At 44.7% G+C, this 14410-nt stretch overlaps 1 protein-coding gene across 1 annotated transcript; it reads right to left on the bottom strand.

Annotated features, from left to right (window-relative positions):
• Positions 1–1361: 1361 nt before the first annotated feature.
• On the bottom strand, positions 1362–5433 carry LOC124045049 (vesicular inhibitory amino acid transporter-like). Its single transcript, XM_046364265.1, has 2 exons — positions 4380–5433; positions 1362–3440 (listed from the first exon to the last, which is right to left on the bottom strand). Exons 1-2 carry the CDS (start codon positions 4776–4778, stop codon positions 2253–2255), a joined length of 1587 nt encoding a protein of 528 aa, XP_046220221.1. The 5' UTR covers positions 4779–5433; the 3' UTR covers positions 1362–2252.
• Between the last annotated feature and the right edge of the window lie 8977 nt (positions 5434–14410).

Below are 14410 nucleotides of genomic sequence, written 5' to 3'. Positions count from 1 at the left end.
ATCACAGACAGTGTCACCAGCAAAGCACCGCCACACCATCACACCTCCTCCTCCATGTTTCACGTTGGGAACCAAACATGCGGAGATCATCCGTTCATCTACTCGGCATCTCACAAAGACACGGCAGTTGGAACCAAAAATCTCAAATTTGGACTCATCAGACCAATGGACAGATTTCCACCAGTCTAATGTCCATTGCTCTTGTTTCTTGACCCAAACAAGTCTCTTCTTTTTATTGGTATCCTTTAGTAGTGGATTATTTGCAGCAATTTGACCATGAAGGCCTGATTCACGCATTCTCCTCTTAACAGTTGATGTTGAGATGTGTCTGTTACTTGAACCCTGTGAAGCATTTATTTGGGTTGCAATCTGAGGTGCAGTTAACTATAATGACCTTATCCTCTGCAGCAGAGGTAACTCTGGGTCTTCCTTTCCTGTGGCAGTTCTCATGAGAGACAGTTTTTTCGACTGCACTTTTATATATATTTTTTAATTTAACTAGGCAAGTCAGTTAAGAACAAATTCTTATTTATAATAAACAGCCTACCCCGGCCAAACCCTAACCCTGACGACATTGGGCCAATTGGGCACCGCCCCACTTGAAGGAACTTTCAAAGGTCTTAATTTTTCGGATTGACTGACCTTCACGTCTTAAAGTGATGATGGACTGTCATTTCTATTTGCTTATTACAGCTGTTCTTGATATAATATGGACTTAGCCCTATTTGTAAAATACTATCTTGTCACAATACAACTGATTGGCTCAAACACATTAAGAAGGAGAGAAATTCCACAAATGAACTTTTAACAAGGCATACCTGTTAATTGAAATGCATTCCAGGTGACTACCTCATGACGCTGGTTGAGAGAATGCCAAGAGTGTGCAAAGCTGTCATCAAGGCAAAGGGTGGCTACTTTCAGGAATCTCAAATATATATAAAATATATTTTATTTAACACATTTTTGGTTACTACATGATTCCATATGTTTAATTTCATAGTTAAGATATATTCACTATTATTCTACAACGTAGAAAATAGTATAATAAAGAAAAACCCTGGAATGAGTGTGTGTCCAAACTTTTGACTGATACTGTATATATGTATATATTATTTGTACCTTTATTTTTGACAGTGCTCATATGTCTCTTGGGCTGGCTATATAATTATTAAGATAATTGGGAATTAGAATGTATGTGGAGTCTAAATTTATAGGCAGATAATTCGGATGTGCAGGTGAGGTGAGTAAATCTATGATAATTTGCATAATACTTGCACACCACATCCGCATTCCTCATCCAGATTTCTGCTTCCATTTTTCCCGAAAGACCCCCAAACAACCACTGACTATATATTCATCCATAAAAACCTACATTTTATTCACCCATAGATTATTTTTTTCGCACATACATGAGCGTTCACAAATTCCAGATAAACATTTATTCCTTGGACAATGATATGTACATAATGCATAAAATATTCGATTTTTTAAATCTATTAATTCAACACATACTCGTTTCTTACACGTCATGATTAATTCCATAAAAGCACAATTAATACGTTCAACAGGTAGGGAGACTATACAGAAGACAGATGGTTTCATATGAACACATAGGAGCCACTTGCTTGCACGGCAATAATTCACATCATCCATAATGACACTTGAAACACCAAAAACCAAATGTGTCGACAAGGAGTACGGTTGAAAACGGATCGAAATGTTCTGATTCATCCACTATATATGAGTTTCTTGTATGTTTACCCTATAGCACCAACCAACGTGGTTGCCCGAAGCGTGATTTATCTGGTATGTCGACAGAACCTGCATGAGATTATCTAATTCTATAGCAGCTCGATAATAAAACACTCACTTACGTATTTAAAAAAAATCTCCATAAGGAAGCCAATTATCAATGCAGCTATCAAGACATCCACACACTAAATTAGGCCTTATACACAGCTCATTTTCACATGCCTGACTTTGCCTGATCAGACCATGCATAATATTCAACGCTTCAGAGATGATCCTTTTTCAAAGGACACTGCATTGCCCACTTCCTAATTAACATAACATTTCATTACTAAATACTGTACACTATGATTGTAAAGTCTATTATTGCACATTATCACGAAGGCAAAAAACAAAGTACAGTTACACAGTCTCCCTTTTGCTCTGTCAATCAGTCTGTCATTCAGCGCCAATGATTGATGAGATGATAACCTATGGGCTACAGAGGTAGAATGTATACATTCTTATTCCTCGACTCCATATTTGAATGCCTCAATGAGCCCCTCTACTGAGTGAATAAACCCAGAAATGCTGCATATGCCTCCTATAACGAATATGGCGACGTCGAAGAACACGTGGTGCCATAAGAGTTTCCTCCACATCAGTTTTAGATGAAAGAGAGCCGGGAGAAGGAAGCACAACCCGGCGCCGGTAAGACTCCCGGTTAGGCCCATGAGGAGTGCGAAGTGCGGGACAAAGATGGCCATGATCAACGTGAACACCACCAGGAGGCACCGGAGACCCAGTCCCCAGGACTTAATCCGTCCTCCCGGCCCGTAACAGTCAGGGAAGATAGCGCGCCCTCCATCCTGGAAAAAAGACTTCTCCAGGACCTCTACAGCAGCGAAGAACGGCAGCGGATACGAAAGCAAGGCCTTGGCCACCAGGAACAGGTTTACCACCGCTCTGATGGTGGACGGCAGGTTGTCCGTGATAACCTCTTTGGTGGCATCTGCCCAAGTCAAGTAGGCCACCAGAGCGAACAGGCCCTTCAGGACGCAGGCTCCGATGTGAGTCCAGTCCATCATGCAGTGGAACTCGCTTGGCCTCTGCATGTTCCCCTCCAGCGAGGGCAGGAAGATCTGGGACGTGTAGCTGAAGACGATGATGCCGATGGAGATGGGAAACTTCTTGACATCGATATAGAACTTGACTTTATCCCAGGCCCAGTCGCGGGCTCTGGAGAGGCAGTAGGCTATCACCAGGATGTTGATGACAAAGTGCGCGATGGTGCAGAGCAAGCTGAACTTGGACACGGCCTTGAGGCTCTTGAGGAACGCGCAAGGCAGGAGGGCAGCCGTGGCGACTACAGACCAGGCCTTCTGAGAGACCGGCAGATTGGGGAAACTGTTGACCATCAGGTTGCCGCTGACCACCACGTACAGGATACAGGTCATGACCAACTCAATGATCTGAGCAACGTTAACGATATGCCCGCCCAGAGACGGGAACCGTGGCTGGCAGCACGCGTTGGCGATGTCCACGTAGGAGTCCCTCACGCGCACCAGAATTCCATCCTCATTCTCTTCATACAGACACGCAATAAGAATCTTTCCGGTGTAACAACATACAACGGCGGCAAATATGATAAGAAAGAGTCCGAGGTATCCTCCGTGAAGAATGGCGTATGGTAACCCAAGGACGAACATCCCCTGTGGATACACAAGCACAGTTGAGTCGTAATGGAAATGGTCTTATAAAAGTGGCATGCCTCCCCACACCACACATGCAATAAATGTATCATATTTAAAGTTGTATAATAATAGCAAACGACATTCACATTTTCATAATCATACATGTGTGAAACCCCATATTTAACGACTGGGGATGAGAAAAAAAGGCATAGGCTCTGTTCTTCTGTCAGGTGACTAGCGTCCAGGCACAGAATCTAATATTTCTAACATATTTCCTCATCAATACTGGATTTATTTTGTACAATCCACTGTAATAATAACATATACCATTTAGGAGATGCTGATATCCAAATCGATTTACAGACATTCATGCATACATTTTAAGTATGGGTGGTCCCGGGAATCGAACATGCTACCCTGGGTTACAAGCTCCATGCTCTACCAACTACAAAGGACCACTGTGAAATGTTATCAAGAATAAAGATGTAGGCCTAATGGTGCCTGAGGCTAATCCAAACCATTTTAGCCGTGATTCATTCCAGACGGAGAGACAACCGGGGGTCTGTTTTTTGCTGATAAGAAATAGGCTATCTTGCATAAACCCCCATTTTTCTCTAAAATCTCAAATTATTATTATACACATGCTTAAAAATTAAATTGACATTATCTTCTGATTAAATGAAGGCACATATATGCATTTGTTTTTAAATAAAATATTTAGGTCACACTTGTTCTAAATTAAGGATTGTGAAATATGAAACCATACAATGCCTATTCAAAGTCTATTTTTACATGTCAATTAAAACATTTCTAAAGTCATTTTAAGGTCTGTTTCGGTATTTTTGTAGGATGCAAATCGGTGTCCCTGAATGGGCGTATATTGCAAGCCTATCTTGACAATAGGCTTACATTGACATAGTGCCAATATGTTTGTGTGTTTCTTTAAATTATTTCTACCTGAATGGCATTGGTGACGTTCCACCCCGCATCCCAAGTGGTAATTTTGGGTTTGTCCTCTAATGCCAACTCGTTACACGCCCCAGTGTTCTTGAGGGAGGAAGAGGATGGTGGACCGGTTCCGTCTCTCTGGTAGTGGCTGTCCCCCACCATCAACTCGTCTCCTCCGTCCATATCTCCCCCTTCTTCGTCACCCTGCATGATGTCCATCTGCATCCCCTGCCTATAGTCAAAATCCAAGTCATCGCAGTCCACGAACCCCAGACCCTCTTCATCCGTAGCGGCCTGGAAGCCAAGCCTGGCAAACACTCCGCTTACCTTGGCCTGAGACTTATTGGACACTGTGTTGGCCGCATTGGTCAGCTTGTTGCCGATCTTGTGTCGAATTAAGTGAGCCATTGTTGTGAAATAAATGTGGATCTTCAGATATCAATTGGATCAAATATGGTTATTAGTTATTTTGGCTGTTGCTGCTGCTGTGAGAGAAAAATAACCATGCCTGTTGCCAATACGTTTTGACGTTTCTCTCAACGGCTGTCCAACCGTTACATCCACATAGGCTCCCCTTAAAATCCCGTCTGTTGGTCTTGATTATCCATGTCACTCTCAAACCCCCCCTGACACGTTCTTGGCTTCAGAAGAAATTATGCAAAACAATTCCTCCTCAAGTTGGTTCTTCTAAACTGCTGAATGTGATCGAATGTCCCTGTTTATGACCTTTCCATTAAGTTGTCCGTTTTGGTTCGGATGTTGCAGTCAACTGTGGCGCAGCTGTGACAAGTGCAAACCACGAGCGATGGAATCTGTGTGTCACAGTCGGACTAGGCACGTGTCCTCGTATACTGCCAATGCAATGACTTGCTCAGCAGGCAAAAACCTCTCACGGTTCTGAAGCGGGCGTGTGTGCGTGTGTGAGAGCGAGAGAGACGCAGCCTACGACATAAGTAAGACCCCCTCACTGGCGCAAATTCTCTGCAGTAGCCTAAGACCAAGGACAAACTTGTCAATTTATTACGTTTAGCAAATTTTTTGAGATTTTAGAGGGAGAAAGGTGTGTAGTATTTCGTTACCAGAGGCATGGATGCTAGCTTTTACGCTTTATTTATACAAAAATATTTATGCTTTATTCGATTAAGATAATTTTGCATATTGAATTAGACCTAATTCTATTTTTATTTTTGATCGATCATTTGTTACAATAGTTTTCGTTATGATATGATGACACTAAACATATTCAGATCGTGTTGATCTTGCCGATGTATGATCAGTTTCATGAAGGTGTAGTTTATAATTGCAGACGCACATGTTCGTTGAAAAATGTGATTTAGACTGCCTACCATTCATAGGCCTATACCAATGTTTTGTCTTTGTCTTTTTATTCCTGATGCAAAAATACATAGAGGTGTAAAATTGATAAATAAGTATGACATATTTGAATATCAAAATCGAACCTAGCTGTGACATCAATAGCATATTATTTTGATTATTTCCGTTTTTTAAAAGTTTTTTAAAATTCGCTATAAGAATTAGGAGACAATGTTTTGTTTTATGGCCCTTTGAGTATAGCCAGCATTTACACGTTTTTTTATGTGGTATAATATATATCAAAACAATCTTTTATTTTTTTTTATTCTTGTCTAATTTGTTTTCCGATTATTTTAATTGATTAGCGGATCTCTGTAGCCGAAGTCATTTTTGTTCTGCTCATGGGAGCAGATACTTTAAATTCAGCTGATAAATTAGAGACCACAGGCCGCATTCATCTTCATGAGAAAATTCGACTAATTTCAGCATTGCAGAACCTGGGACAGCGACTTGAATTTGCGCATGTTGGCCATAACCTTCAGTAACTGCCAAGTCATTTTTTAAAATGCCCCCTGTTGTTTGAAAAGCTATTTCCAATGTAGATCTTCACAGCATTAGCAAATTCCTCATGATTTGATCAACTATACATCTGGCATGGAAACCACATGTAGGCCTAAATAGTATAATATATTATGTTGGTTGTCCTTGAAAAGGCATGGCATTCTCGTCCTCATTAAACACATGCCCATGTCATGTGCGTCTGCTTTAGAACTCCCAAATTACGATATGACATTAAAGAGCAGGAATGTGTTCGAAAATGCAGAATAAAAAAATCACGGTAACATTTGATGCCTCCAACTGTAATCCCTCTGATGATAAGAGGCACCTTATCCTTTCTCTTCTAATCGGTTCCGACATGTCACGACGCATTACAGTATTACTGTCATCAGGTTTTGGTGGTTTTGGTCGAAGACTAAATGAGACAAAAACGTGAAAGAAGACGAGAACTCAACATTTTGCATCAACCCAGAGAGAAAGTTCCTATATTTTCATGCTGGGCTTAGGTTGCTTTGCCAGCTGCCATTTGTGTTGAGGCATGCACAGTGTGCGTGTATGTGTATGCATGTGTGCTGGCATGAGGGTGTGTGTGTGAGTGTGTGAGGACAGTGAGGAAAGAATGTTCCCGGGAGAGTCCTTGGGGCATCTCAGTGACTAAACCTCCCTCCCCCATCGTGTGCAAAACCCTGGTCTTGGACAGAGGATAGGCTGAAAATGTTACACAACCCCCCCCTGGATTAAAATGAACAGCACTGCACCTTCATCGTGAAACGGGGTTTTGAATTCCAGTGAAATGTACTTACTAATCTTCTGGACACAAAGATATGTTGTTCTCCATCTGTATTTGCACATTTGGAGCTTCACAAGAAATTGATTTTCAGACATATTATTATTGAGATGGCATCAAATTGCCTGCTGTGGTGACCAATTTAGCTTTGGGTTACAGAGGCAAAGATTTATTCAGCAAAGATGAAAGAGGGATGTCTGAAGGGGGAGAGATACTGAAGGCCTATAACCTGCTAACATGCACCAACTGGGGGCAATAGACTCAGATAGTTGCCATGGCCACAATAATTGGTTGGCAAGACTCAAAGGAACACAGGTTGTCTGTCTGAAAGCCTCACTAGATGAAAAGGGAAGCCACTCAAGCCAATCTAGAGCCCTAACAATGGGAAGGGATCTAAGAAAATATAGCATCCTGGATTGAGAAAAAACAGAGCATTTTGGTTTAGAATAGAGAAATGTAATATGCTGCTTATACTAAATGGTCCACAAGGACATGCAATTTACATAGGAATAGATAAATAAATACACACACAATTTTGAAATCTTTCCTTGGATCCCCTATGAAACATGAACAGAACTTACACATACACATACACACAGACACTACACACCCAGGGATTCATGCAAAGTGACAGGTGCACAAACACATTAATAACTCTATGGCCCAAAAATATCGTTATGCTTACAGGGCTTAAGACTGAAGAGAGTGGTAGTGACAGTCTCTGTGTGTGAGGGGGCGGGGTAGTGTTTAGGGGTTGCAGGGCGTTTGGTTTGCTGCTGTGGCTCTGGTATCAGGCAGTCTAGCGGTTAAGAGCCTTGGGCCAGTAACTAAAAGGTCGCTGGTTTGAATCCCGAGCCAACTAGGTGAAAAATCTGTCGATATGCCCTTGAGCAAGGCACTTAACCCTAGTTGCTCTGGTAAGAGCATCTGCTAAATTACTCAAATGTTAATATCAGAGGCAGCAGTAGGAATCTCAATGCATACCTCAGCCTGTTATGTAAACGGTGTTCCCTTCCCCTCATTCATTTATGTCACAGATAGTTGGAGGTTCTCTTTTTATTTCACCAGTCCTGCATGCAAAGATTCAAACGGACATTTCACCATTTCATCTCATGATCAGCACAGAGAGAGCTGCAGCAGGAAAGATCAGTCTTTTAGGTACTGACAACCATAAAACATTGCTATTCTACTACCTCAACTAAATTCTAAGATTGATAATATTAACAGAGTAGTAACATGACAATAACCCAATAAATGTCTTAAGAGTCTTGCAGGAATACTTGAATATGACAGCTGATGACAAGCTAATTAGGATCTCTCTACCCTGCTTCTACAAAATGGAGGAGCTACATCAAGGCAGTCCCAAAGCGCTTGTAGCCTAATTGTTCCTCTGTGGCTCGTCACGGTATGACATGCACAACAAGCAAAGATTCCCAGTGTTAGGGACAGAGGTACAATGTCACGTCTTGCCTTCTGGGAGCCTATGTCGGAGATGACCTAGATCTGCTTATTAACATTAGAGGAGGTCCCCTGACTAGAGCTTTGTGCCTGAGCAGTGAACTGTGCCTCCGATTCAATGACACAGCATCAAGCTACAACATTTCCTGCACCCAAATCTGTGCTAACCCGCCAATCAAGTCCCTGGACTGAAATAAATATGGAATGTATCCACCATTTGTTTGATTACACATGGCATATATATGCCTGTTGTCTCGAAATTATTATTTTTTTACGATGCATGAATGATCTGATATGTAAGACCCTTGAGCTTAATTCTGTGGTTTTGTAACAATGGTGGCACAGAAAATGCATAGGTGAATGCCAAGTACTCCTCTTATTGACTAGCTCTTGATACACTATTGATGAAAGAATGCAGCATAATAATAATAATAATAATATATGCCATTTAGCAGACGCTTTTATCCAAAGCGACTTACAGTCATGTGTGCATACATTCTACGTATGGGTGGTCCCGGGGATCGAACCCACTACCCTGGCGTTACAAGCGCCATGCTCTACCAACTGAGCTACAGAAGGACCAAGCATGGAGGGCTATGGAGGGCTATGTTTTTGGAGGGCTATGTTTTTTGGACAATCATGTCACATGACCTGGATTTGAACCTTTATTTAAACCTTTTCCATCAAACTGTCATTATTTATTTTTATGTCAGATGGTCCAGCACCATCCTCAGATAATTATAGCTTTAATTTTGTGTAATTCTAATTTCTGGAAAGGCATAAAATAAAAAGGTTAATGGTGAAATATGCAGAAATTGCTCTGCAATTTCCTGGTTACTAACTTTCTAATAGTTCACCTAATTTTAGTTTATGTGTCACAAATCCTGCTTCCTGAGTCTGTGTTTGCCTGTGTTTCTGTCCTGGAGTGTGTTTCCGGTGTCCTGGAACGCACCCTGTCTGGTTGCCGGGCGAATTAGCTTGTTCGGAGATCGATGTTCACCCGCACCTGTATCCCATCAGTAATCTGCACACCTGTCCTGATCATCACCTCTCCCCTTCAAAAGCTCTGACCTGACATCCATTCCCTGCCGGATCGTTAGCCATGAACAGTATGTTGTGCCAACGAACCAGCCTCCAGTTTATAGAGTTTGTTTTGTTTTGTTTTATTGTTTTGTACGTCTTGCTTGCCTTTAACTTACCACCGTTTGTTTTGTCTACAGCCATTCACCCGGAACCCATACCCCATCCCTGTCTGCTCGTCGCCAGTGTGTTGTTATCCATTGGATCTGCCTATCCACTCCCATCAACCCACCTCCGCTGCCCGCTCCTCCACCCGGAACTATCTACCTCCACGTTCTCATTGATTAATAAATACTCACCATCTTTATACTCACCTTGTCCTGGTCTGCTTCTGGGTCCAATTCTGGTAAACCCTGACAGAACGATCCGGCCAGTGATGAACCCAGCGGACCTGGACTCCGTTTGCCATACAATTACCCAGCAGGAGAAGATGTTGGGACAACACAACACGGCGCTACACGAGATAGCGGGTTCAATCCGGAACTTATCGGATAGATTAACGAGTATCCAGGATCAGCTCAGGTTGCCGGCGGATCATCCACCACCTGTTTCCCCCATATCACCTGCCGATTCGGGAGCGGGTTCCTTCCGTGAGCCCAAGGTTCCGACACCGGAGAAGTACGAGGGAGATCTGGGAGGATGCCCTTAATTTCTTTTACAGTGTGGGTTAGTTTTTCATCTGCAGCCCTACTCTTACGCCACAGATAAGGCTAGGATAGCTTTTGTTATTGAGCTGCTGCGTGGTAGAGCTTTGGAATGGGCTTCAGCTGTTTGGGAACGACGGGACACATGCATGACGTCATACCAGGGTTTCATGGCAGAGATGAGAAAGCTTTTTTACCATCCAGTCCGAGGTAAGGACGCAGCTAAACGTTTGTTCTCTCTTCGCCAAGGAGCTCGCAGTGTGGCAGACTTTGTGATAGAATTCAGGACATTGTCTGTGGAGAGTGGTTGGAATGAGGAATCACTACAAGTGGTTTTTTACCAGGGGTTGTCGGAGCAACTCAAGGACGAGCTGATCTCCTATCCAGAGCCTAGTGACCTAGATAGTTTGGTCACCTTAGCTATTCGGGTAGATAATAGAGTCCGAGCGAGAAGGAGGGAGAAGCAGTGGGGTCCATCTAATCAATCTGAGACTCGGTTACCATTTGGGTCAGGAAGTGGACCAGAACGGGTTGGTCATTTTCCCTCACACGGGATTAGTGGAGGAGTCCTGCCGCCAGATCCTGAACCTCTGCAAGTGGGGCGGCACGGGTTAACTAAGGACGAGTGCCAACGTAGACGTGAGACCAACAGCTGCCTCTACTGTGGTAGCTCGGGGCATTACATCTCCGTTTGTCCTCAGCGCCCGTTAAACTGCTCGGCTCGTTAAGTTTGGGAGGTTTGTTAGCGAGCCAGTTTCAACCTCTCAAGAGCCCTGTCAGACCTTGTTTTCCTGCTACCCTCATAAATAAGAATCAGAGTTTAGCGATAAACGCTTTCATCGATTCAGGTGCCGATGACAGCTTCATTGATGCCGACTTAGTGGAACAGCTGGGGCTTTCCAAGGAGCAATTACCGGAAGCCATTGAAGCAACCACTCTGAACGGCAGTAGTCTGGCACGGATCACTATGAGGACTGAACCGGTTAAGATGTTGTTGTCGGGGAATCATTCAGAGGTTCTTTTTTAATTTTGCCTCCCCCCCATGTTCCTCTGGTTCTTGGATACCCCTGGCTAAGAGAACACAATCCTTCGTTCGATTGGGTGACTGGTAAGGTAACTAGTTGGAGCATTGAGTGCCATGCTAACTGCCTCAGGACTGCCTGTTCTCATGCTGTCCCCAGTCGGGTCAGTGAGTCTGCTCCTCCTGATTTGTCCCTGGTTCCTGAAACATATCATGAGTTGGGTGAGGTGTTCAGTAAGCAGAAAGCTCAGTCACTTCCTCCCCACCGACCTTATGATTGTACAATTAAGCTGTTCCCTGGAGCTGCCTTTCCCAAGGGACGGTTATACAGTATTTCTCGACCTGAGCGGGAAGCCCTGGAGACTTAAATAAAGGAGTTGCTGCAGGTCTCATTCGTCCCTCGCCATCACCCCTGGGAGCTGGATTTTTTTTGTGAGTAAGAAGGATGGCTCTCTTCGACCGTGTATTGATTATCGGGGGTTGAATGATATTACGGTCAAGAACAAGTACCGTTTCTTTGACCAGCTGAGAGAAACTACGATGTGGTTAACCGGGATCTTCTCGCTGTGAAGCTTGCCTTTGAGGAGTGGCGTCACTGGTTGGAGGGAGCGGAGCAACCGTTTGTGGTCTGGACTGACTACAAGAATCTGGCTTATGTGCAATCAGCTAAACGTCTCAACTCCCGTCAGGCCAAGTGGGCTTTGTTTTTTGGACGCTTCAATTTTTCCCTGACGTTCCGACCTGGGTCGAAGAACGGCAAAGCGGACACCTTGTCCCGGATGTTCTCCAAGACGGATGAGAGTGGGGCCAAGACTGAGACGATTCTTCCCCAGAACCTTGTCGTGGGAGCCGTTACATGGAGGATTGAGGAGGATGTGATGGCGGCCCTTCGGACGCAGCCCGGCCCTGGTAACGGTCCACCCGGTCGGTTGTTCGTGCCTGAGTCGGTCCGTTCTGCTGTTCTTCAGTGGTCCCACGCCAGCAAGATAGCTTGTCACCCTGGCGTTGCTCGGACTATGGCGCTACTGTGCAGACGATTTTGGTGGCCTGCCATGGGAGAAGATACCCGGAGGTTTGTTGCCGCATGTCCTGTTTGTGCTCAGAACAAAAGTACCAATCGGCCAGCTCTGGGCTTCTTTACCCCCTACCTATTCCTCGGCGACCTTGGTCGCATCTGGCCCTGGATTTTGTCACGGGATTGCCCCCTTCTGTTGGGAACACGGTCATTGTGGCGGCAGGGTAGCCTAGTGGTTAGAGCATTGGAATAGTAACTGAAAGGTTGTAAGTTCAAATCCCCGAGCTGACAAGGTACACAATCTGTCGTTCTGCCCCTGAACAGGCAGTTAACCCACTGTTCCTAGGCCGTCATTGAAAATAAGAATTTGTCCTTAACTGACTTGCCTAGTAAAATTAAAATTAAATTCTGACCACTGTGGACAGATTCAGCAAGTTCTCATTTTGTCCCTCTCTCCAAGCTTCCATCTGCCATGGAGACGTCCGAGATCCTGGTTAGGGAGGTTTTCAGGGTCCACGGATTGCCCAGTGACATTGTTTCTGACCATGGTCCTCAGTTTACCTCTGCTGTCTGGAGATCCTTCTGTTTGGCCATTGGAGCTACAGTCAGTCTCACTTCTGGATTTCACCCACAATCTAATGGTCAGGCGGAGAGAGCCAACCAGAAGATGGAGTCCACGCTGCGTTGTCTTGTCTCCTCTGATCCCACCTCTTGGTCATCTCAATTACCCTGGGTTGAGTATGCCCATAATACCCTTCCTTCATCTGCCACTGGGATGTCCCCCTTCCAATGCCTGTACGGATACCAACCTCCCTTGTTTCCTTCTCAGGAGAGGGATCTTTTGGTTCCTTCTGTCCAGGCCCACATTCGTCGTTGCCACCGGACCTGGCATCGGGCCAGGAAGGTCCTCCCTTAGAGTTTCTGACCGGTATCAGATCCAGGCGAATCGTCGCCGTATTCCTGCTCCCGCTTATACCATCGGAGATAAGGTTTGGTTGGCTACACGGGATCTTCCTCTACGGACTGAGTCGAGGAAACTGTCACCGAAGTTCATTGGTCCGTTTGTGGTGGAGAGAATCATTAACCCTGTTGTGGTCCGACTCAAATTGCCGGCAACGCTTCGAGTACACCCCACCTTTCATGTCTCCTGCCTCAAGCCGGTTCTCCTCAGTCCTCTGTTGCCCCCTCCTCCTCGTCCTCCTCCTCGTCCTCCTCCTCCTCGGATGATCGGAGGTGGTTCTGCCTACACGGTGCGCCGCATAATGGATTCCAGACGGCGGGGTGGAGTTTTCCAATAACTCGTGGATTGGGAAGGATATGGTCCAGAGGAGAGGAGTTGGATTCCTCGGCGTCAGATCCTTGATGACGACCTGCTTCGTGACTTCTACCGCCTCCACCCTGGCGCTCCAGGTAGTCCGCCCGGTGGCGTTCGTCGGAGGGGGGGTTACTGTCACAAATCCCGCTTCCTGAGTCTGTGTTTGCCTGTGTTTCTGTCCTGGAGTGTGTTTCCGGTGTCCTGGAGCGCACCCTGTCTGGTTGCCGGGCGAATTAGCTTGTTGGGAGATCGATGTTCACCCGCACCTGTATCCCATCAGTAATCTGCACACCTGTCCTGATCATCACCTCTCCCCTTCAAAAGCTCTGACCTGACATCCATTCCCTGCCGGATCATTAGCCATGAACAGCATGTTGTGCCCACGAACCAGCCTCCAGTTTATAGAGTTTGTTTTGTTTTATTGTTTTGTACGTTTGTTTTGTCTACAGCCATTCACCCGGAACCCATACCCCATCCCTGTCTGCTCGTCGCCAGTGTGTTGTTATCCATTGGATCTGACTATCCACTTCCATCAACCCACCTCCGCTGCCCACTCCTCCACCCGGAACTATCTACCTCCACATTCTCATTGATTAATAAAAACTCACCATCTTTATACTCACCTTGTCCTGGTCTGCTTCAAGGGTCCAATTCTGGTAAACCCTGACATTATGTGACAAAAAACAAAACAATACATTGTGTAGAGAATTATTGTACCGTCTAAACCACTGTGAAATATATTTTCAATAACCAAAAATATTGTATTTTCAGCTGTTTGAAGTTGGTGTACAAAAGTAAAAGACAAAAAAAAGCAGAACAGGAAGCATAGATATAGTGCACGTCAGAGG

Source organism: Oncorhynchus gorbuscha, linkage group LG10, assembly GCF_021184085.1.
Source record: "Oncorhynchus gorbuscha isolate QuinsamMale2020 ecotype Even-year linkage group LG10, OgorEven_v1.0, whole genome shotgun sequence".
Classification (NCBI taxonomy): domain Eukaryota; kingdom Metazoa; phylum Chordata; class Actinopteri; order Salmoniformes; family Salmonidae; genus Oncorhynchus; species Oncorhynchus gorbuscha.
This window is presented reverse-complemented; position numbering and strand designations above follow the sequence as displayed.

Bases quoted from the DNA above. Each gene is read 5' to 3' on its own strand.
- LOC124045049 (XM_046364265.1), bottom strand. From the start codon at position 4,778: ATGGCTCACTTAATTCGACACAAGATCGGCAACAAGCTGACCAATGCG. The intron at 3,441-4,379 runs GTAGAAATAATT...GTGTATCCACAG, and splicing joins ACGTCACCAATGCCATTCAG to GGGATGTTCGTCCTTGGGTT.